Raw genomic sequence first — 24,763 nt, forward strand, 5'->3', positions numbered from 1 at the left:
TAAAGCATACTTCTCAAATAAGAGTTGCAGCTTACTCTAAGGGTTAGAAACAGGGCTGGAAGTGCAGGGATGTGAAATGTCTAATAGCTGCTTCATCCATCTCTTCTCCTTTGCCTTCCCTTGATTTCATAGAATCATAGCATATTGGGGTTGGATGGGACCTCAGGAGGTCATCTAGTCCAACCCCCTGCTCAAAGCAGGACCAATCCCCAGGCATATTTTTGCCCCAGATCCCTAAATGGCCCCCTCAAAGATTGAACTCTCAACCCTGGGTTTAGCAGGCCAATGCTCAAACCACTGAACTATCCCTCCCCCCTACCCCTTTTTCTTAATTAGCATCTTCCTTGATTGGTGTTCTCAATGTTTATGTAGTATGGTGGTAGGTTTAATGTTTCTGCTTCATCTGAAATATGACTGAGCTGAACATCCCATCATTATCTAAAGGGCTGTGTGTTAAAGTCTAGGCTAGGAATTTTTTTTGCAAAAGGCCCTGAATTCTTAAATCACAGGGTTTTCTCTCCCCACCCCCTCACCCTCCCCCGCGGTTAGGGATCTTGATAGTCTGTTTCCCCCTCTTTGTCTCAAGTTAGTTTTCTTGCTTACAGACACTTGATTTTAGGCAGTTCTCTTGGAACCTTAGAGAATTATGTGGTTAGAAGATGGAATTGTTATCCTACATCTTTCTTCAAGCTCCTATCTTGATGATCACTACAAAAGTTTTTTCTCTCCTGCTGATAATAGCTCATCTTAATTAATTAGCTTCTTAGTTACTAGGGCAACCCCAACCTTTTCATGGTCTCTATATGTGTGTGTGTGTGTGTGTGTATATATATATATATACACATCTCTATCTTGATGGAACGCTGTCCTTGGGAGCCAAAAAATCTTACTGTGTTATAGGTAAAACCGTGTTATATTGAACTTGCTTTGATCCACCGGAGTGTGCAGGCCGCGCCCTGCCCCCCCGCTGCGAGCACTGCTTTTACTGCATTATATCCAAATTTGTGTTTTATTGGGTGGTGGTGTATCAAGGTAGCGGTGTATCTCCTTACTATATGTTCCATTCTATGCATCCGATGAAGAGGGCTGTAGCCCACGAAAGCTTATGCTCAAATAAATGTGTTAGTCTCTAAGGTGCCACAAGTCCTTCTGTTCTTTTTAAGGCATTCCTATGTGAGAAGAATGGATATGTTGGTGGCCTGGTAGGGAACTCAGAGACGTTTTACCTGTGGTTTTGTAGGAGGCATCAGAGTATGGAATTAGGATGTAGGGCCAAATCCTCAGTGGGTTTTGCTCCACTGATGAAGCTATGCTGATTTTTTTTAACTCCAGTTGAAAATCTAGCCTGTATAGTCCACCAGTAATGATGAACTTGTGCATTTATTCGTCAGTGGAGGGTGTGTTTGCTAGATCATGTGTTTGTCTCTCACCTAGTTCCGATAACTGCACACGGCACTCTAATCCTTGTAGCCCAAACTTGCTGCTAGGTTTTCTGTGCCAGTAGAAACTTGCTCCTGTTTAAACTTCGCTTTCTGTTTCTGCAAACCAGCCCTGTGCTTGTCGGTGAGGACGGGAGATCTTAATGTTGTGGCTAACCTGGTGAAGCCAAACAAGCTTGGTGGTTGGTTTGCTGAAGGGACTCCAACTTCTTCCTGTTATGAGGAACCGTGGTAATATTTTGGGTTGGGCATAAAGTATTGCGCCCCATAAACAGGTATAGGGTGGCTTCCCTGTCAAAATGAAAATGGCGGAAAACTAATCTTCAGGTGGGAACAAATTTTGATCACTTCTTCAGTTTATGAAGGTGAGATAATCTTCACCCAAATAGAAATGTGTACATAAAACTGAGGGGCAGAGGGAAAACTTCAGAGCAACCGTAAGTGCCAGTCTGCAATTTCAGCATCTGATGGGCTATTTGACTTCACTGTAAAAGGTGACTTCTGGTACTGGCAGCTCTAACCTAAGAGGAATAAATAGGATATCGAGTCACCAGGGTTGTGAGTTATGGATCTCTTCCACTGCCTGGTTCTGACTGCAGGAGGAGGGGAGCTGCAAGTATACAATAGATTTAAATAACTTACTGGAGTCCTGATTCAAGACTGGTTTGCAAGAGTTTTTGTGAAAACTAACTGTGACTGTGCGCTGTAGCAGTGCCTGGCTTACTGGCTGTCCTGGGGACCTTAGTGAGACTCTTGAAAGCTCTGAGATATAATTTGGAGAACATCAAGGGACAATTATTGTTGACATACCTAATAATTTTATAACTTTTCCAAGTTCAGAGCCTTAGTTATGATATTGGCTCTGGCTTAGCTTTCTGGGTATTTTAAAGCTGGTCTGCTTTGATACTGCAGTTTAGTAGTCGCATGTACTGATCACTCGCTTGCCATTGGATGTTTGGGGTAATAGGGTCTTTCACCTCTTGAGGACAAAAGGGAATTCAAAAACCAAATTTCACTTTTCACCTTCACTGTGGCTTCATAGTTTTGCTGTCTAGATCATTTTCGTTCAAACTCTACAATAGTTTTGGGGAAGGAGTGAAAAGTGGCACTGCTCTCCTGTTGTGTGTGGTGTGGCAGTCTGGGAATTATTTGGCTGTTCTCGATCTCCTTGCCATCCCAAATACTTAACATCCATTTATTTCTTGGCATCTGGGCCTTGTCAGGAAGTGCCGGTGGGATTAGCTAAATTTACCATTATTTCCACTTTTCTGTCTGTTTCTCTCCTCCCTCCCTCTTTTATATTTATAAGTACTGAAAGGTAGAATAATTTGTGAGTTCAGTCAGCTGTGTCTGTGAGTAAAATGTCATCTTCTGCACAGTCCCCCTGACTGGAAATAATCAGAACAGCAAACTAAATTATGGCTAAAAGCTGACTTGAGGAAGTTGCTGCTGGTGGGAAAAAGCAACAAGTGTCTTTATTTGAATATTAGGTGCTGAAGACCAAGTTCAGAGCCAGGCTGGTGACTTGGAGGGAGAAATACACATTCATAGTTCAATCTAATGATGAACTCAGTCTGCTTTCTGTTGAACATTTTTTGTAAACTTGTTTGTTTCTGGACTTTTTGGCTCCTATTTCTGACTACAAGACATAGAAGAGGACCAGCGATGTATAAATGTCTGAGCCACTTGGCACTTTTATGCTATTGTGACTGGGCAACACATAAATGTTTAGATGGAAAACACTCCTGTAACTTGTTCCAAAGTGTTCAATTCCTGAAATCCTATGACTCGTGCTTCACAAAGGTTACTACAAAGCCTGTTTTGACAATGGGAGTCAAATGAATCCCCTTGTATCTTCTTCTGTCATAGTCTCCTCATTAATTCTTCTAGGATTTTTTTTTCTCTATGATCTTGGGGCTGGTAACACTTTCCTGCTATTTCTCTGGAGCCCTGAGCTTCTCTGAGCTTTGAGTGTTGTTTGTTTTTGTTTAATAGCTCTTTATGGGCTTGAGAGAGGTGTTGAAGGCCACTAGTACATAATCTAAAGACAAAGTGGATGAGGTAATATCTTTAACTGGACCAGCTTCTGTTGGTGTGAGACACCAAGCTACGTGGACCTCTTCCTCATGACTGGGAAAGGTACTCCGATCCAGGAAAGGCATCTTTCCAAGACCTAAAGAAGCTCCCTTTGTAGCTCGAAAGCTGGTCTCTCTCACCAACCGGAGTTGGTCCAATAAAATATATTACCTCACCCACCTTGTCTCTCTAATATCCTGGGACGACATTGTTACAGCAGTGCTGCACGATCTTCTAGTTCACTCTTGTGACCTGTTTTGTGTGTGTGACCTGCTTCTCCAGGTTGCTTTGCTATTTGTCCATGTGGCAATTTCTCTCCTCCCTCCCCTCCCTCCAGTTTTGGACTAAGCTAGTCTAACCTGATGTTTAGAAGGAAATTCCCCACCCCCACTGCTGTAACAGCTATGGCTGTTCTGAACAGTGCTGAACCCTGTGCGTTCGTTTTCTCTCTGCCGGGGTAGCCAATCCGCTTCCACCTTATAAATCATGCTGCTCTGAGCCGCTGATGCAGTTTGCTTTCCCTGTGCTTCGTGCTGGAGCTTGTGCTTGCAACAGATTTCGCTATGCTCGATCCAGGGCCCATTTCCTGTTTCTATTCTGGTCGTTGGTGGCTCAGCTCTGCTTCCTGCCTGTATATGTTACACAGATTCCCCTAACTGCTGGAGCCTTTTATTTTCATAGGAACAATTTCAAGTAGCTTGTTTTATATTTGTTAGCTTTCTACCTCCTTTGAGGAATGACAGAGGTGGTCTGAAAGACAGTCTTGTTTCTTACTCTTCACAATTTGCTTTTAAGCCTGGCTACAGTAAATAGGCAGGTCAGTGTTTAATCAGGAAATTGCTGTAGGATGACCCATTCTGATCTTGGATTCCTAACAATAGTCTTTTCCCTCAGTCAGATACAGCCAATGAAAACGTAGGGCTGTCATTTTGCACTCTAGAAGAGCTCTAGAGAGTATAGTCTTTGGAAGATGGCCTTATAGTTTGAAAGCTTCTCCAGGGAGGTCTGTTGCGAAGTGAGGAGACCTATTCCCTTTTGCCACCTGCTCAGTCTCCCTCTCGCAGTCTGATGTGGTAGGAGCTCTAGTCTCAGCAAAAGACATTAATCTCACTGGAGCATTGAAGAAAGGTGGGAGGGGCAAGGAGAACGTGCTTTTTCTTCTGCTCTCGGCACAAGGTGGTTAAGGGATGAGTGGAGGTGGGTAACTTTTTGGCTGATAGTTGTACAGACTTTAGCACCATCTCATCTGATCTCTCAATTGAAAGGAAACATCATTGTGTAAATACACCCTTGGCATTCAGGACTGACTTCTGGGGGAAAATGGCCCCCATGTGGCTGTCCTGGGAGGGGGTGTGTGTGTGTTGTAGGGTGGGATCAAGGCTCGGCTTCCTTAGCGTACTCTCTGCTCTGCCCCATTCTGGAGGCACTGGCTGCTTTCCTAGGTCTGTCCATGTCCTTACTGATGGAGGATTTGCAGTGTGACTTCAGACAAGCCCTCAGTGAAGAGCAGAGGAGTTGTAGTATGATTGATTTTATTATTTTTAATCGGGTCTTTATCCAGGAAGGAAGAAACCTCTTAAAGGCTGTTGAGTTTTCTGAAATGACAAGAAAGACTTCTCTGATAATTGACTGTTTTGCCAACCTCTGACCTCCAGGGCTAGTAATGGGCAATCATCAACACGTGGAATGGGCTGGGTTGCCATGGTTATGCTCACTCCCACGCTCACTCCTGTAAACTGGTGGGGAAGGAGAATATCCTAGATTAAATACCTCAGTTTCCCAGCTGGCCTAGCTCATCCCGATCAACAGCATAATATAGGGATGTGCTGCTGGACTGACTTCTCAGAGTGAAAGTGCCTTCACTGTGAACACACAACTCTGTGCCTTCAGATAGCCCCGGAAGGGCTGCTACAAAGTTAGTTGCATGGAAGTGACAGCCAGCGAGGAAAAGGGGATGGGTGTTTTTCAGTGGCCTAGTTCAGAGGAGGGAAATACAAGATATGTCTGGCTTACAAACATTTGATGCTGGTTTTGTTTTAAATTCCAAATCCTCTTCCCATTCTCCATGAACTTTCTGACTCAAATCTTACTTTCCGGGGTATTGTGCTTTCCTCGCTCAGTTCTTGGTACAGTCCTTCTCAAAATTCAATGTGTGGGCCAAGAGCCTTGTACATCTCCTACAGTTTTTTGAATTCCTGAGTTTGCTGCATTTCTTTGCCCACCAAACTCATGTGTGGTTGACATGGTGGTGTAATCACATGCGGAGATGACTGAATGCTTCTGGAGTCTGAATTGAACACATCACAGATGAAGAATGCCTTGCAGATCATGAGGAAGCAGGACTGGGAACTCGTATCCTTGGGGATAGAGCGAAGGGGTTAGCTTTCTATATATGGGCAGAGTGGTGACCTCGGATAAGACACTGCATCTTTTGTAGATAGAGGATGAGGTGCATTTGAAAACAAACAAACCTAAAACACAAGGTTGTGGTCAATCATTTGAGAGTTGTACCACTCTCTTTTTGACATTTTCCTTCCCATGAGTTGGACCAACATTCTTGACTTAAAGTGGTCTAGATAATGTGTCTTCTAGCGGAAAGATTGCTTGAATAGTCAGTGTTGCCACTAACCACATCCAGCAGTGTCCTGTGCTCTTTCCACAGCCTTTTCTGCTCCGACCTGTTTAGGGATCAAAAAGTTTGGCTTGGGACTTGAGTCCTGGTCCCTTCTTTTGTGCTGCCATCTGTTTGCTGGGCCAACCTTTATGATGAGACAGTTAAATAACAAATATTAATCAGAATATAAATCTAATTACCTTGGCAAGCCAGGAAAAGCCATAATAGGAGCATTTTCCACCAGTGTTTTGAACATTTCCTGTCTTACATTCATGTTAACTAAATGCTAGAGTGCTTTGTAGAAACTAGGAGAGGGTTCCTCAAAGGGTTAAATGTAAACTAGTTTTGCTGTTGTATTTCCCAGGAACTTGCAGAAGAGATCAGCACCCAGCATTCCCCGAGGAGGGAGAGAATGCTGGCCTCCTAGATGGTGGGTTTTTCCGTCAGCGACATCTTGTTCTGTGAATGAATCACGTTATTCCTTCCTCTTACTTTCTGCTGCCACCATAGCTTTGAATTTCTCTTTCTGAGAGGAGGGAGAACATGGAGTTGCTAGTCTGCTCAGTGTTTGAGTGTGTGTGTGTGTGTGTGTTTAATTTTGTTTGGAGAGGGGGTAGAGGAGAAGGGGTGGTGTGGAGCAGAAGCAGTAGATGTGATTTGAAGCTCCTGCTGAGCAGATCTGTGGGAGTGGAGTATCGACCTCTGAAAAATCAATGGCTGCTGCAGTAGCCGTGCTTGGTGTTTTGCAAGGTCTCCCGTTGTAGGAATGTAGTAAAGCCAGCACCACTTTTCTCTCTCCCTCCCCCTTGATTCTATACCCAGTCTCCACCAAAGCAGCCAGACCCACCTAGATTTGCTGAGGTGGATTAGAACAGCAGCTTATTTTTGCAATTGAGTAAAATTTCTTGTGTGACACTGAGCCCCTCCTCCCGGCAGCCTCCTTTCCAAACGCTCCTTCCCTGCACTGCAGCTAGAGCCAGCAGCTTCTACCAGTTTGTCCGAAGCCATCCTGGAAGAGGGAGCTTTTCAGCTTGCTTTTTAGAGAGGGAAACTGTACAAAGATCTCTCTGCCATATTCTAGTCCCCATCCTGGAACAGTCGCTCGACAGTGCTGATACTCTGGAGAAGCTCAAACCTCCTCATGGAGGAAGGGAAGGAAAAATGGTTTGTCCATAGAACAAAAAAGGAGGCTGAATACTGAGGAACGTTTAGTTTAGTTACCTTTTTAGCATTTACTTTTTGTTCCCTTTTGGGCCGGGCAATGACGGGCGCAATTTTAAAGACTGGTTGGATGGAGTAACTCCCACATAGTGGGACTCCAAGTATTTTATGCATCCTTTAGTCTGCAACCACAATCCTAGCGCTCTTTCTTCCCAAAAAATGCTGTGTGCCCTCCAGGGAGGAATCTGGAAACTGTCTAGTTTGTAGCTGCTCTCTCATGGTCCTTGTTCAAATCAATAGATCTCACTCCCAGTTGAGCTCATAGTGACACATTAGGAAGGGCGGAAACCTGATTGACAGTTATATTTAAATCCCTCTCTTCTGGCTGCTGATGGTTAAAACTTTGGAAAAGGGATGCAGGGGAAAGGGGGAGGCTGTGAACCAGGTGCGCTGATATCTGCTCATGGCGCACTGCGTAGAACCGCGCTACGGTGGTGCTTTCTTCTTCCTCCCGGTATGAGAAACAGGGAATGCCTGGAAAGTCACCTTCCTCTCCAAGGTTGTTACAGTTCTGGAAAAGTTAAGTGTGTGTTTGTTTGTTTTTCTAGTTTAATGAATGGAAAAAACACAGAAATAAAGTCATCTTCTCTCCACTTTGGGAGCATAACTAATGTAGTGGAAGAAAGCAGTTTGGGGCGGAGGGGACACAACCCTGTATTGAAGTGTGCAACTGCACTTCAGTTATTTTTGGGTATTAATTTTGTTAGAAATGTCTGTTTAAAGGTGGCTGGAGAATATTGATAAGCACTCTTTCCTAGCACGTGTATACACATAAATAACTCTCGTCTAGTCCCGCTTCCCAGAGCTGTTAGCTAAATATAAATTTCACTTCTTTAAGATTCTTCCCTCTGCCCCCACCCAAGAAGGATGGTTGTGGGATGGACAGAAACCATCTTTGTCAGCAAGAGTTCCGAGTTTAGTCTTGGGGTACGTCTGCACTGCAGTAAAAAATACACAGCATTGAGTCTCCGAGCCCAGGTCAATTGACTTGGACTCGCGGGGCTAAAAATGGCAGCGTAGATGTTTTTGGCAGGAGCCTAGGCTCTGAAGCCGGGTAAGGGGGGGTGGGTGTCAGAACCTAGGCTCCAACCTGAGACCAAACATCTGCACTGCAATTTTTTTAACCCTGTGAGCCCAAGTCATCTGACCTGGGCCAGCTGCAGCTTTGCTGCTAGCTTTTTATTGTAGTGTCGATGTCCCCTTGGCCTCCAAAAACATTCTAGACTTAATGATAAGCCTATGGTGGTCTACACTACGGGGGAAAATCGATCTTAGATAAGCAACTTCAGCTACATGAATAACGTAGCTGAAGTCGAAGTATCTAAGATCGAATTACTCACCGTCCTCATGGCGCGGGATCGATGTCCGCGGCTCCCCCTGTCAATTCCACAACTCCGTTCGGGTTGGTGGAGTTCCGGAATCGATATAAGCGCGTTCGGGGATCGATATATCGCGTCTAGATGAGACACAATATATTGATCCCCGAGCAATCGATTGCTACCCGCCGATACAGTGGGTAGTGAAGACGTACCCTATGAACAGAAGATTCTACACCCCTTTTCCCCTCCCCTATGTATGTCCCAGGAATGATGAGCACCTAGAAGGTGCTTCTGGTGCCATGAAGAATGGCCCATTATTCTCCACACAATAGCCTGCTGTGGGAGACTGGAGGTACTTCAATGGCCTGGTCCACTCGGTGGCAAGTTTGTATGCTTTTAGATTAGAATTCGGGTTGTTGGAAATCTGTGTTTTGTGGGTTTTGGTATTTGAATCATTTCTTTTTCTTTTTTTGCCCTCCTCACAGCACTTTCAGGTCTGCATAGTGCTTTCCTGTGCAGCCCATGTCCTAGAACTGGCCTGCTTTTTTAGAACAAAAATGTCCTGAGTCTGTTTGCAGTGCACTGAGTGCTTGAGACAGTTAACAGTATGGTTAGAACTTTAGTACACACAACGGGTAGAGTCTGGGCAGAGGCAGTACAGGTCTATGCGCGTCCGTGCCAGTTTGCCTGAACTCTAAACTAACATTCCTGCCTTTCACTCCCAAAGAGGAGTTAAGTCTCATGGTCTCTCCAGTTCTCGTCTAGTCTTCTCAGCCTGCAAAGAGCAAAGTTTTATTGGTGGACGTGTGTCCCCTAGGAAGTGGACTGAGGCCTACCAGTTCCTTTTACCTTGTTTAATAAACCGCAATTCTGTAAGTATTTCTGGTCACTGTTGTATGCTAGGTTTGTTCTGGGGGAGAGAAGAGAATCTTTAGCTATCTATTTAGGGTGGTTTACAGTCCTTTTATGCTATTCTGGCAGAGCAAATGTATCTCGCTGGGAGCTGAGCATCTGGCCTGCAGTGCTTTAATGAGAGCATTTAAGTGATTGCAGCTACTATAGAAAGTGAAGTTCACACAACGCTACGATGAACAGGGAACGTTCCTCTCTCTGACTGGATTTTATCTGGCTACAGACACAACAATTCAGCCAGTGCATTTGCTGTGAATGAAAAATCAAAAAGAAGAGAATTCTCTCCACTATAGTTTGCCAATAAACACTTGGATTTAATTGATGCATAACTTGTAAAAAAGTTTAATAGAACTCTTACTTGTGTATAAAGTATTCAGGTAAGGAAATCCAAATTAAAACTTGTACCCCATCCTTAATTCTGCCCCTCAACTCAACCTGTCTCCCGAGTGGTTAGACCCACCCCCAAAAGTGGACCGTTTCTGTACATGAATTACAACAGTGAGTTATGGTGTGGTGTTGCGTGATATACGGGGTTCACCCTTGAATGTAGTGTTAATGGGGTACAATGAGGTCTTCAGACCTTAGTGGGGTGTTACATGGGGTGGCATGTGAAGTGTAAAATGGAAGATGTAGCAGTCTCTGCACTAGGGAGGAAGGAATGGGTCTAAAACCCGTAAGTAGTGGGGAGATCATCGTTTGCTGGGCAGCCCTTTAGTTTTCTGTGGTATAGTGGACCAGAGGAGGTTGGGTCTGTGAAGCATATTTGAATATGAAATAGGTTAAGTAGTTGTGGGGGTGTGAGAACAGGAGACACTGGTATTGAAGATGTTTGTAGTTCTTGAGTGCTTGGAAAGGAAGTTGCAGAAAAATGAAGAAACCATAACATAAAGCAGGCGTTTCCATTGACGACAAGCGGTAAGGATGCTTGTCCAGTTTCAGAAAATCAGAGAATAAGAACAATGTGTTCTAATAATTCCCTCGTTAGTCCTTTCTTGGACTTTAGAAGCCCCTTTTGGTTGTGCTTGTGGAGTTTACTAGTGTCTGTGTGGAAGCGGTAAGCTCTACCATGTTTCTCCAGTTTGTAATTTTCTTGAACCCTCGTTTGACTTAATGGTGCCAACAAGGATTACGGGCACTGCACAGACCTTAGAAGGTGAAGTGTCTGTAGTGCTGAATTTAGAGGACATCAAACAGTTTGTAAGTACCATGTAAACTGCTGTGTGGAACCCTTATTCTCCAAGTCTGGAACTATAAACCTTGTGGCTCTGTGGGCATTGCTTACAGACCTTAAATGCTCTGTGCATAACATTGTATAACTTATATAATTGAACCAAAAAAAATTGAGGATCAAGTGGAATTTCTACAACAGGCTTTGTTTTTGAACTGACCATACAAAAGAAGACTTTTGGAAGTGTGTGTATTTGGGGTGGTTTTGTGTATGGTTTTGTTTTGTATCTGAGTCCTGTATCTTAAATACTTTATTTCGTTAATGTAAAGCTTGCCCCAAAATAATTGCATAAAAAGCTTTACAACTTTCACTATTGGTTGGGTTTTGTAACACGATATTCAAATCTAAAGCATATCTAGAATAAACTGTGGGAAGCTGTAGAGGCTCCACCATGGATGGATGGGTAAGAGTGACTTTGTCAACTTTTGCACCTTCGGGAATCGGGGACAGGCTTGGGTCTGTCCATCTCCCATTATAAGGTAGAGCAGCGACTGGTGCTCTCACTGAAGCTTGTGATGCAAGAGTCCATAGTAGCTAGAGCATGGTGCATCCTGGCTACGCCCCTTCCCTTTTCAACCAACTCTTTCTATGCCTTTATCCTGGGGACTGTGGGAGGCGGTATCGGACAGATGTAATTCCCATGTAGTGCGATTTGTTGACTTTGGTCGGTCCCTTTTACTTTGGACCTTTTTATACTGCTCTCACAGACTGTAGCCCAGACTCAGGAGAATTGTTATCCTAATCTTAAGTATTTCTTGTTGATCCATCCTCATGTTTTCTTAACAAATGAGCTAGTGTCTGGTAGTGAGAGATGGTGGTTCCCTTTTCATATAAAACAAAACCCTTTATTTGGGCACAAACTAAGCAGCTCCCTCTTATTGGTCATGCTAGGACTTGCAGCTCCCACCCTGAGAAGACCAGTCCCCCTGCTCCTCCACGTTGAATTATGTGATTTTCAGGCATCGTTTTGTTGTGGTGTGAAAAGGTTTTAGCTGCTGAGTCCCTGTTTGTCAGCAGTGCTGACAAACCCACGCTGGCATGAGCTGGGATTGGGCAACCAATTGCAGCTGGAACAGTTATCATTTCAGAGTCCCTGTGGGCTTCCGCTATCAGGTCACATCCCAAAATAACACTGGGCAGTATTTCAAGTGAAGAAACGAAGGCTTTGGGGCTGCAGCCAGCCTGGAGTGTGAGATTCTGTGTGAAATAGTTGGAATCCCTCCAGTGTTTTTGATCTGCATGGCAGATGAGCAATAAAATGCATAAAAAACACATTGGAAACACGTGAGGAAATTCTCCAGACCCTGACGTTTCCTTCAAGTTGGCAGAGCTACTGCTGTTGATCCTCACCTCCTGTCTCTGTGTAACTGGCTGTGCTCAGAAGAGGGAGAGCCCTGTTAGTGGTACTGTTACGTAGTTCGAAGTCTGTCTGTGAAAGCCTTGCAGAGGGCGAATAAAGTTTGTCTCTGATCTAAAGCCCATTGAGGTCAATGGGTCTCTGTTAGCTGCAGTGAGTTTTGGATCAGGGTCTTTGTGCTAAAACCTGTCCCAGAAGCAGATTGTGGAGGGGAAGTTATATTGTATTTTTCTTTGTGGTGCACTTCAGTAAATTACATATTAAAGTTTTCTGGGTGTTCAGGCCTGATTAAAAGACACTCTAGTTATTTGAACGATAGCCTGTCCTGAGAAACTCATCTGCTCAGATGGAAACTGGATGCATCTTTGCCATAGTTAAGCTTTATAGTCCCAGTTTTACCATTTCGTTCCTTCTCCCTGAAGAAGTCAAATTCCTGTGAAATTTCATAAATACCACATGATAGCTTTGAAATCCTAACCTTAAAAAAAGACAGCGTGTCTGATAGTTTCGCTGCATTGTTGGAGTTTATAAACTTCAATGGCTAAATCATTCAGCCTAAGGGAGGTTAGATGCAGCTGACACAGTATTCTCATTAGAATGCTGTTGTCCTGTTGCATATAATAAACGTGGTGTTGTTTTAACATAGAAGCTTTACACGCCAATTAAATAGTCTGTCAGAAAAGTACAGTGGGCTTATATGTCAGTGTTCCTTAATTTCCTTCAATTATGCACATGATAGAGGTCTATAAAATCATGACTGGGGTGGAGAAAGTGAATCAGGAAGTGTTATTTACTACTTCTCATAACACAAGAACTAGGGGTCACCAAATGAAATTAATAGGCAGCAGATTTTAAACAAACAAAAGGATGTATTTCTTCACACAACACACAGTCAACCTGTGGAATTTTTTGCCAGGAGACGTTGTGAAGGTCAAGACTATAGCAGGGTTCAAAAAAGAACTGGGTAAGTTCATGGAAGATAAGTCCATCAATGGCTATTAGCCAGGATGGGCAGGGATGGTGTCCCTAGCCTCTGTTTGCCAGAAGCTGGGAATGGGTGACAGGGGATGGATCACTTTGATGTTTACCTGTTAAGTTCATTCCCTCTGGGGCACCTGGCATTGGCCACTGTCTGAAGACAGGATACTGGGCTAGATGGACCTGTGGTCTGACCCAGTCTGGCCGTTCTTATGTAAGGACATGGCTGCTTCAGCTGACTTTTGTATAAGATGAAGGTCCAGGATCTGATTTTTCTGTTAGGCCCTTTTAATGTAGTGTAAAGGGACCTTAAATTGGATGTAACATAGGTAAACGTATTTAAGTCAGTAAATTCCCAAATTAAGCTAAATGTTTGTAGACCAGTTTAAATGTATCCACATAGGAAGTCTATATCATTTAACTAAATCCATTTTTAAAAATGACATGCACCAGGTTAGCCAAACCTTTGTATATAGACGAGTCTGTCATAGACTTTTTAGTTAATTTAAAAGGTTAAATATTTAAAGTTGAGTTTCAAACAGCTTTAATGTTTCCTCCTCTCAGTATCTCGATGCTTCACTCCCTCACACAGTGTACTTATCTATATATTTCCAGTATAAGCCACATGCCCTACTGTTGTAGCCTTTACTCTGCCCATTGATAATGTACAAACATCAGTCTTGTCACATAGCAACCACCGGTTTCCTCTAACTCTTTCTTTCTTTCTGGAAGAAGCCAGATATAGCAGCCTGCCTTTTACCTGCCAAAGATCAGAGGTGTGTCCCCGCCACATTCCTGCTGTTGTCAAGAGTCTTCACATTTCTGCCTCAGTGTACAGTCCCCAAACACCCATCACTTACAGTCATTCATTCATTCATTCATTCTCTCTCATATTTAGAGATGTACTTTTCCAGTGGAAGTCTGAGTAGGTATCTAGTATGACCTGGCTTCTCTTGTACAGATAACATCTGTAGAGTACTGTACTTCATTCTCTAAACAACGCTGACAAAGTTTACAAGTGAGGGTTTTCCGTTGCGTGTGGCGATCTGGACTCTCAATTCCCCTTTAATTGTTACGGGAATCAAGCATCCAAATCCCCCCCCAACAACTTGGACAATTTCAGCCTAAAAGTATTTTAAAATACTTAAGAGAAGTGCAAGCCTTCATCATGTGTATTCACCCCCATTGTAGTGATGTGTTAGATCAGAGTTAAGGATGTTCATGTACTTAACTCTGGATTTCCTTGCTTTCAGGCTTGTTATAACTACATTCAAATAAGTCTTTTAGCAGAATTAATTGATACACCTCTGCAGTCTCATTAACAATGTCTTCCATTTTTTGGTCTGGAAATAAGGACAAAAATCAGAGGTATTGGGGGTTTTTCCCTCAAAGTATCTGTAAAGAAGGCGGCATTCTTTTCCTCGCTGTTCCACAGTTTTCCAGTATAATGTTACTTAAGTCACTTAAAGGGCTGGGAGAGGAGGTCAAAAAGAGAGCATGCCTCTTTTTTGTATTTGTGGTTGTATTTTAATTTTGATTCTTTATCGAACTTCCACGTATGTTTCATATTAGGAATTTGGATCTTATCTTGTCTTTCCTGGAAGACACTGGCAACTATGGAGAAACTAGCAAGATTGTAACATTACAACACTAAGGAAGTGAAACACAAGCCACGTAGTAGAAAAGGGATTTTTAGACACTTAATTTGTTTCTTAAATTTACCTATTTAATCAAAACGCCTCACATGCATTTGAGGGAGAAGATTTTTGTTACACAGTCAGCATCGTTGTTTCTCCAGTTTAGGAAACATCCATCAAAGCCAGAAAAGGCAAGATTAGATATTTTTGATTTGTCTAAGATTACAAAAAGGCATCTTTTGATTAAAGAAAACTTTCAGGCCATTATATCTTGTGTGTGTATGTGGCTTTTATTTTTTTTTGCGATCTTTTTTTTCCTTTTGCATATCACCTTTATTTACCTGTTCTATAAAACTGAAATTAACTCCCTTTTGTTATGAGGGTTGTTGTGGAGCAATATTTATAAAATGCTTTTCAGTTCTTAGATGAAAAGTGCTAGACAAATCCAGAGTATTAACAGATTAAGACCTAACTGGCTCTTTGGGCATACTAAATTTGGGGTTAATACTGAAACTGCCGTTGTAACATTCCCACTTAATGACCCTGGGATAGTGATACATGTCTGTAATGTCACCCCAAACACAAATTAGTTAGGATAATGTGAGCAACTTGACCAAACTCATAGATTGAAGAAGAAATGTAATTCCTACCTAATGAGAAATTTGTCCTGAAGCACCAAAGTCAGATGAGAGAAGATTTTTCTTGGGTTTGAGGTTAATACTCTTGAAAGTGAGTGATGAAGAACCAATAATAATGGCTGTGTGCAAGGTACTATCTTCAAGCCTTCTCTGGAGAGACAAGAGTTGTATTTTGTTTAGTCTGGAAGCTTTGTGCCGTCAACCATACTGATACTGATCAGTAGAGAGATGGGAAAGTCATTGGATCTTGTAAACTTTTGTTTTTAGGATTTTTCTGAACGATCCTATCTTTGATTTAAATAAAAAGATAAGCAGAAATACTACGGATACTGCCTTGCAAGACATCGTCTTAATACAAAGGACGTGGTGGTAAACGGTTGAGAATAGTGGGCCTTAGGTCATGCTAACAAAGGATTGGATTGACATTTCCATCTTAAATGTGCTATTAAAATCAGTGGAAATTGCAGTGGTGCAAGAGCAGGCAGCATGGGACTCTGTTCATATACCCCTCCCACTTATACGCACCCATTTTAAACACAGAATGATTTCTCTGCCTACCCAGTCTCCAAGCATGACCTACCCTAACCATCTTCTAGCATAGACAGGAATCTCTTCACTCTTGACTTGTGCCTTCAGGTTTCCCCTGAGGAAGGGGACGTGCCAACAAAGCAGGTGCTTTAGAGTGACAAGGCCCCTTGTTTGCGTCTGATAACTTTGCGGTACTTCTGGTCTGAGGCCCTGCCTGCATTGGGGTTATCCGAACTGAGTTGGGAATGGTATAGCCCAGCCAGTGAGGATGGGACCAAACTGTCTCAGCCATGTTTAGCAATTGTCCTGACTTTTTTTTTTCCTGAATTCTTATTTTAAAACGTGGTTTGGCCCTATTCATAATGGTCAGCTAAGTGGTTGTGTTCAAATAGATTTGCCCAAGCTGGTTTTAATGCTTATTCAGGCAATGCTTTCTGACGAAGTGCTGATCTGACCAGAGATTTATGGACTGCAAGGCCTGAAGGGACCACTGTGTTCAAATCTGACCTCCCAGAAACATAACACAGGCCACAGAACTTCCCCTGACATAATTGCTGTTTGAATTGGATCATGTCTATTTTGGAAAAACATCCACAGGGGTCTGTTTAGTGATAAGCTAGGCCCAGTGAACATGTCTCCCACTTGGGTACCTGATTGACCCCTCCACATCTATTGCTGACCATTTCAGACAGGTATCAGAGCTGCCGTTTTTTAGTTTCCCGGTTTTCTTTCCAACTTCTTGTCTCCTTCTGTCTAGGGCTGCTGCCCATTCCTCCTAGCTCCTGTGAGCTCCCCTTTGTCCCCACCATCCATTACTGTAGAATGTATCTTTATAACATCCCAGTGAAGTGTGGATGTAATCGTATCCACACTTCGCAAATGAGGGGAACGGAGAAAAAGACAGTGACCTACCCCAAGATTTCTCAGGATGTCAGTAGTAGAGCAGGGGCTTGAATCCAGACCTTATAAGTGCCATCTAGTGCTTTAACCACAAGTCCAATTACCTTGATATTCTGTTGTCCCTAATCATGGAAAGCCAGACTGTCCATGCTGCTGTACACCTGCTGTTACACAAATACTATAAAACTAGCTGTCCTCAAAGTAAAGATGTCTATGGAAAGATGCAAACATGTTTTTAGCACAATCGTGGTAAATCATATTATACTTTGCATCTTTTAATGCATGGCTCCTCCTAAAAGATGCAAAGTATAATATGCACTAGTTTAGGCCAGAGGTACGTACAGAGCAAAGCTAACTTGATGTCTGTCCTTGTTTCAAAGTAAATGTGAAGTGTAGGCTAAAATGTGGCCTATTCCTAAATCATCAGCATCATCTTCTGCTCTTTCAGTGATGTCAGCTGCAAAGCACTGTTTGTTTTTCCCACTTCTGTGCCTTTCTTCATACTTCTTCTTCTGTATGAAATGTCCTCCTAAAACTGGTTTTTCAAGCATCTCTCTTCATCCAAATATATACTAAGACTCCTACTTCTGTATTTCCTATAAAAATATTTAAACTATCAAAAAAAAAAAAAAAGCTACTTAAAATTAGTCTCATGCTGGATAAGAAATAAGAATCAGATCGAGGAAACACCTGCCCCATTTTTGTTCATTAAACTGTTACGGTGCTGCACTTTATATTAACAAATTCAGGAAACAACAGTTCCTACATAAAGAATAAAAAAATCTGAAACCTTTAATTTTAACCTAAGGTGTATATTTTAAAAGTAAGGAAAATAAGATTTCTGGCAGGGTCAGAATCCTTATTATACTCTTCTTTGGGTTTCTGCAGAGGAGGAGTTACTAATGGTGGACAGGTAGGTGGAGAACGAATGTGTGTGAGAGAGAGATGGGGAGCACATTGCCATATATTGTCTCCTCCAGCTCTTCCCAATATGATAGGTCGTGGGTGGTGGTGTTGGTAGTTTTTTTTATCATAGAGCTTAATCTCTTAATGGCAGGGACTATCTTCGCACGTGAGTTTTTGCAAGTACCAAGGGTACTTGAATAATAACCATGTGTAGAAAATGCAAGGTTCCCCTACCCACTCGCACATGCAGTATTCAGACAATTTACCCATTGTTCACGAGCTGCAATTTTCCGGGAACTGTTGTGCCAATTTAGGGCATTGAAGCGAGTTCAGACAGGACTACTGTCTCCTGGTTCAAGGTGGAAGTGTGCAGTAGGGGAGAGCCTTCTCTGTTCTTGCCTTCAATAATGCCTTGAAACTTAATGCTGTAGAAAGAAATGGCTAATTTCCAGTTTCTGTAAAGAAAGGGAAGTGGGAAATGTTTCATGGTTTTCTTTTAAATCTGTATTTCAGTTTGTGTTTTTTCTCAAGTAAGAAGCTCCCCAGCCCATTTGAGGTCTCAGAGTGGACTGAGGTTAGGCAGGAGTTCTCAGACTCTTTCAAAGGGTGAGCCACTCTTCTGTCACGGACCACTTCCCTTCATCTAGTCATCACATAGACAACCTCTTCTCCCGTTTGCAATCATATACATGCCTGTGGCAACTACTTGCTTATATAGGAACTTATTTTTATTTTTATTTTTATTCTCTTTGAATGCAACTTAGCAGCTGAAACATATTGGAGAATTGGCACCCATGTGACCAACTAGCTTTCTGGACCGCCAGTTAGCAGACCACAGCTGGGGAACTTCTGGATTTGGGGGCAGGAGGACAGAGTAAAATGCATTTGTCAGTTAACTAGGTTTGAGCTACAGCCTTCATAATTGACACAATAACATGAGCTGGTTTGATTGATTTTTTTTTTTCTATTTGTTTGTAGCTTGCCTAGGAGCAGAATGCAGTGAATTCTGTAACAGACACTTCTCTTTGCTGGTGGTGTGCAGGAGAACAGTTTCTCTGCCTCTTAATTTTTTTTGTCTGATCCGCTTTTCTGTGCACTACAGGATCTGTCTGGTTCAATAGATGATCTACCCATGGGTACAGAAGGAGCCCTGAGTCCTGGAGTAAGCACGTCGGGGATTTCAAGCAGTCAAGGAGAACAGAGTAACCCAGCTCAGTCTCCTTTCTCTCCGCATACCTCGCCTCACCTCCCAGGAATCAGAGGACCCTCCCCTTCCCCCGTTGGCTCTCCTGCTAGTGTTGCTCAGTCGCGTTCTGGTCCACTCTCGCCTGCTGCAGTACCAGGTAAAAGTATTCGGTGTATCTGTGAATCCACTGTTGACAGCTCTGTGCAGTTGAAGAGCCTGGACTCAGTGAATTAAAATGGGCAGTTTTAAAGAGAGGTTTACCAAGAGCAGTCCTGCTTTCTGACTCTGGGGGTCTCATGATCATTTAATTGCCTTAAAAATAAGGCTACAACTTGGAGGAGGAGGTTTTTAAATGTATGAAATAAGGTATCTAGCGGAGTAGCTATGGTCTGTTTGCTTGCAAACTAGTAACATAATGTTAATTGTTTTATATGGAAAAGACTAATTTAACTGTATTTTCTCCTCCCACACTTCCTTTGGTTGGCTTAACCCCTCCCGCCACCTCCCCTTGGATTTTGTTGCTGCCCTATTGTTTAATGCTATGAGTCTAAGTCTCTACCAGTCATTTCTAGGTATTCTGTATTTTCTTGTGTATGTGCTTCTTGTGGCTAATGCTTTTCTATCCATGGTGCAGGCAATCAGATGCCACCCCGACCACCTAGTGGCCATTCGGACAGTATCATGCATCCTTCCATGAATCAGTCAAGCATAGTACAAGATCGAGGTAGGGGAATGAGCGTGTGTGTGTGGTGTTAAGGTTTCTAAGTTTTAACAGTAGACTTCTAAATGTAAAGCAGGATGTATAAATAATAAAGATTGTCTGGACTGTGCAAGCTTTGAAACCAGCCTCTTCCACGTGAGGCAGAGATTGTGGGCTAAGATACCATTTGTAAAGCTGGAGCAGCTCTTTCAACCCAATAAGGGTTCAGAGCACATTGCAATAAGGTTGCCTGTTGCTTACCCGAGAGATTTTACTTCGATTAAGATGTTCCCTGCAGCTTTTAAAACAAATTTCTGTGAATGCTGCATTTCCAAGAACCATAACCTTAAACTTCAAAATGCAGGATGTTGACAACAGTTGTCCCTTTGTGCTCCATAAAAGGGAACAGGTTCACTGGAAGGTGGATACGTGAGTAGGAACGTCTCTTTTTATGGCTGCAGGCATATGTAGTGCGATGGTCCCCACTAAGAAAGCAACATTGGCAAGTGCCATGACATGTTGCCGTTTTTCCTGAGTTAGAGTAGGCAGTAGGTGTGGAATCTTTTGGCACATACAATTGACTTTTTTTTTTTTTTTTTTTTTTTAATGGCAGTTGCTTTAAAAGAAAAAAAATTCTGGGTTGTGTCATTTGAATGTGTGTGTGTTTCTGAAGCCCAGAGATGTTTGTGTGTGCAGTAGTACCAATGATTTGAATGAATAACGATCTCATTTGAATGTCTCATTGATCAGGTTACATGCAGAGAAATCCTCAGATGCCCCAGTACAGCTCACCTCAGCCTGGCTCCGCCTTATCTCCACGTCAGTCTTCTGGAGGACAGATGCATGCTGGGATGGGAGCTTATCAGCAGAATTCACTGGGAAGCTATGGACCCCAGGGGGGTCAGTATGGTCCTCAAGGTAAGGACATGAACCAATCTGATAGAATGGGAAACTGATAGAGCTCTACTAAGTAAACACGTGGGCAGGAAAAATGGCCTATATCCCCTCTAGTCTTTTTTGCATTTGTTCGGACTGGTTTAAAATGTGCGGATCATGCTGCAGCAGCATCTGAAACCCTTTCCTGCCATGAAAGGGAGCATGCTTTGTGTGTGTCGCTTGGGAACAAGGGTAAGACAGATGGCTTTAAGGATTAAAGTACTTCTGCTGCTGAATTCCCCTCCTGGTTTGTAAAAACATTGGATGATTGTGCCTCCAAACTGCTGCTAATTCAGTTAACTTCAGAGGGGGGAAACTTGACAAGAATTGTATGTCTTATGGCACTTTTATCTGTGACCTCGCCGTCTTGTCCTGGGCCGTTTGGCTCATTGTGTTCTGTGATGTGCTCAGGGGAGGTTCGTACTGCTTTTGAATTGATGTTGTTGCTGGATTGTGTTTTTAGACCTATTTTATATGTATTATAACCAGGTAAATTAACTGAGTTGAGGTGCTAAAATTCACCCATGTCCCTTGTGCTCTTTTTATTAGTGATTTTAAAACAGCTGCAGATTTGAAGACTTCCAGTGAGTCACAAATTAGGTAGTTGAATGTGCTCTTTCTCCCTGCTCTTCTCTCTGCAGGAGGTTATCCCAGACAGCCAAACTATAATGCTATGCCTAATGCCAACTACCCCAGCCCAGGAATGGGGGGAAGTATAAACCCAATGGGAGCAGGGAGCCAGATGCATGGTCAGACTGGTGTGCAACCCTATACTGGGCTTCCCCCAGGAAGGATGAGCCATGCAGCCATAGGGAACAGGCCCTATGGACCCAACATGGCAAATATGCCTCCCCAGGTGGGGACAGGGATGTGCCCGCCACCGAGTGGCATGAACCGAAAAGCACAAGAAGCAGCTGCTGCTGCCATGCATGCTGCTGCCAACTCCATCCAGAACAGGTAAGAAATGAGGCTGCCCTATGGCTCTGTTCTTGCTTTCAGCCCTTTCACATAGTATGTCCTATAACTTCAGACTGGGATGTGTTTTGAAACAAATCTAAGTTGAGAAACCCTGAACACAGGTTTCCTTCCAATGCCTGCAGAAGAGCAGTTCTTCAATTATCCTGGAGAAGTTAGGAGTGGAGAAGTGTATTTGAACCGCTACGCAATTAGCAATGTTTATGTGGCTTCTTTATGTGTACAAAGAAAGTCTCTGTTGTTCTTTGACATCCATGCAGTTTTGGTTTCTGGAGCTGTTGCACAGGTGAGAACAAGTTGTTGTGTGCCTGGAAGAGCCAGTAAACCTAGCAGGCCATGATTCCAACTGTTTGTGTCTGTTTTTTGAGTCGAGGCGTTTAGACCCAAGTTGTGTCCAGTGCAGTTCACCTTTTCCTTTGGGGTCTTGATGAGCAGCAGACCTGAGGCCGGAGATCTGGAATTCATTATTGGAGTCTGCAGGAAAGAGTAGGATGGCTGTAAAATCAGGTGGAGGTTGCATACAGAGGTCAACCAGGGTAGTCATGAGAGCAATGAATTCACACACAAGTTGAGTTGTCTCTGCAGAGTAGAAGTTTGCTGGTTTGTCTTGCATATCAATGAGATCTGAACAAACATTCCAGTCTCCCATTTCTGTTAATGACAAGGCCTATCCCCTGATTGTACGGCTGTCGGATTAATAGTCCTCAACCACAGATGTAAAGATAGAGATGCCTCTTCTATTGCAATGTGAGTTTGAGTTGGTATTTAGGTGTGGTGCTTTTGGGTATATCTGATATACAAAAAGGAGAAAGAGCAGTGGTTGCAGTAGATGGAGAGCAGTGTACTTTCTGCTTGGAAATTAGGAGCAACAGCACTTACAGTGACGTTCCAGATCTGAGAGTTCATCTCCTTTGGCAGGTCACCTAACACCTGCGACGGAGTGCAACAGAGCAAGATTGGGGGGGAAACTTTCAAAAGCGTAGAAGTTCCATTTTCAGAATTGTTTGGCGTATTTTGGAGCTTAAGTCTCATTCACTTTCAGTGAGACAAAGACTACATCTACACTGCCGCAGTTAAGGCTCTGGGGATGTGTTTTGTGCCCTGAGTACACAGGGATAATATATCTGTGGCTGACCCAGGTCTGTTGACTTAGGTCCACAGGGCTCAGGTTCTGGGGCTGAAAAATTGTTTGGGCTTGAATTGGAGCCTGAGCTCTGGGACTCTGCGAGGGGGGAAGGATCTTAGAGCTTGGGCTCCAGCCTGAGACCAAACATATAGACAGCAAGTTTTAGTCCCACCTGCCCAGCCCAGCTGCAGCCATGCCATGTGTCTTTCACTACTGTATAGATGTACCCGAACTACCCCATGTGGATGCTTCTGGTGCCAACTAAAAGGAATTTACTTTGCGTTAACATAATCCATTTGAAAGGGGACTACTAGTTCATCCCAGCAGCGTCCACACGGAGCAGTTAGAGTGCAGCACTTCAGTGTACTCTGCAGTTCACACCCCTGTACTGTCCCTATTGTGGCACAATGTAGACAAGCACTTCCATTTCATAGTTCAACTGCAGGAAAGCCTCCGTTAGCAAAGCCCACTCTAGCAGAATACAAATCTTAATGCTTGATATTGAAAATGTACTTCTGCTCTCTCCCTATCCTGTTTTCAGGGCTCCTGGCTATCCCAACATGAACCAAGGGGGGATGATGGGAACTGGAGCTCCTTATGGACAAGGAATTAACAGTATGGCTGGCATGATAAACCCCCAGGGTCCTCCATATCCTATGAGTGGGAATATGGCCAACAACTCGGCAGGTAAGCCAGCACTAACCCCAAGGAGGGCATTGGATTTCATGATACTGAATTGAAATGCAGTGTTGGAAGATTCTGTTTAATCTTCTAGGGATGGCAGCAAGTCCTGAGATGATGGGCCTTGGTGATGTCAAATTAACGCCTGCAACTAAAATGAACAACAAGGCAGATGGGACGCCAAAAACAGAATCCAAATCAAAGGTAAAGCCTGTGTATTCCTGTTACCTTCCCAGGTGATAGGAAATGTGAGAATATGACCTTCATGCACTAGTTTTAACTGATCGTCTGTTCAAAACTTCCATTTAATAATGTGACTCTATTTACTGCCTGAGTATTTTCAGACTGTATTTAAATGGTCCCTGAAGGCTTGCTAGTACACCTTTCTCCTCCATCAGTAAACTTATCCTTGTAATCTGTTACGTGCTGCTTCTGAAACGTTGCACCGCTGGGTCAAATGCGGCTAGTGAGGTGAATGTCCTTTTTGTGTGCAGTACGTTAGATCATAATTTAAACAATTACATCTGAGTTTTTGGTGTAGAATGCTCTGGGAAAGGCTCTGATTGTGTGTAACATACTCTCCCTTGTTATTGTATATTAATATTATAGTTGTGCTTAAAGACATGGAAAGTCGGAATCAGGGTCCCATTGCATGGGCATTGTACAAACACATAGATGACATGGTCCCTGCCCCAAGGAGATTACTTTACTTTACCCTTTCCCTCAAAATTATCTGTTGTACGGATGCCACTCTCTCCCCGTGGTTCTGTAGAGCAGTTACTTAAGAAATGGGAGAGAGTCTGTTTTCTTGCTAATAGGGTTAGAGACAATCTAAACCAACATAGCCATGTCAGCTAGCCTCAGATCCTGGAAAGGCAAGAGGAGGAGGAAAGTGTTTCACAAAGAGCACAACAACTTGTTCCCACCACAGTCTCCTAATTCTCTTCTCAGCGTCGTCTTCAGCTGATGATTTCAAGGCATTCCAGGACCGCTTCAAGCACATGGCAGAGACTTTAGATCAGGGGTAGGCAACCTATGGCACACAAGCTGATTTTCAGCGGCACTCACACTACCCAGGATCCTAGTCACCGATCTAGGGGGCTCTGCATTTTAATTTTAAATGAAGTTTCTGAAACATTTTAAAAACCTTATTTACTTTACATACAACAATAGTTTAGTTATATATTATAGACTTATAGAAAGAGACCGTCTAAGAACGTTAAAATGTATTACTGGCACGTGAAACCTTAAATTAGAGTGAATAAATGAAGACTCGGCACAGCACTTCTGAAAGGTTACCGACCCCTGCTTTAGATATACCTCTGGAAATGGTGCAGGTCCCCAGACTGCTGGACATCTTGCACCCATCCGTGCCTGGTAGGCTCTCCATGTCTATAAAGGAGGGA

At 43.2% G+C, this 24,763-nt stretch overlaps 1 protein-coding gene across 1 annotated transcript in view; it reads left to right on the forward strand.

Annotated features, from left to right (window-relative positions):
• ARID1A (AT-rich interaction domain 1A) overlaps window positions 1-24,763 on the forward strand; it is a 78,362-nt gene that overhangs the window by 32,788 nt on the left and 20,811 nt on the right. The window contains exons 5-10 of the mRNA XM_050931990.1: window positions 18,856-19,096; window positions 19,574-19,663; window positions 20,390-20,557; window positions 21,217-21,532; window positions 23,218-23,363; window positions 23,452-23,561. Of these exons, the coding sequence (XP_050787947.1) occupies window positions 18,856-19,096; window positions 19,574-19,663; window positions 20,390-20,557; window positions 21,217-21,532; window positions 23,218-23,363; window positions 23,452-23,561 (1,071 nt within the window). The remainder of the gene's footprint in view (window positions 1-18,855; window positions 19,097-19,573; window positions 19,664-20,389; window positions 20,558-21,216; window positions 21,533-23,217; window positions 23,364-23,451; window positions 23,562-24,763) is intronic.

Source organism: Gopherus flavomarginatus, chromosome 22 (genome assembly GCF_025201925.1).
Source record: "Gopherus flavomarginatus isolate rGopFla2 chromosome 22, rGopFla2.mat.asm, whole genome shotgun sequence".
Taxonomy (NCBI): Eukaryota; Metazoa; Chordata; order Testudines; family Testudinidae; genus Gopherus; species Gopherus flavomarginatus.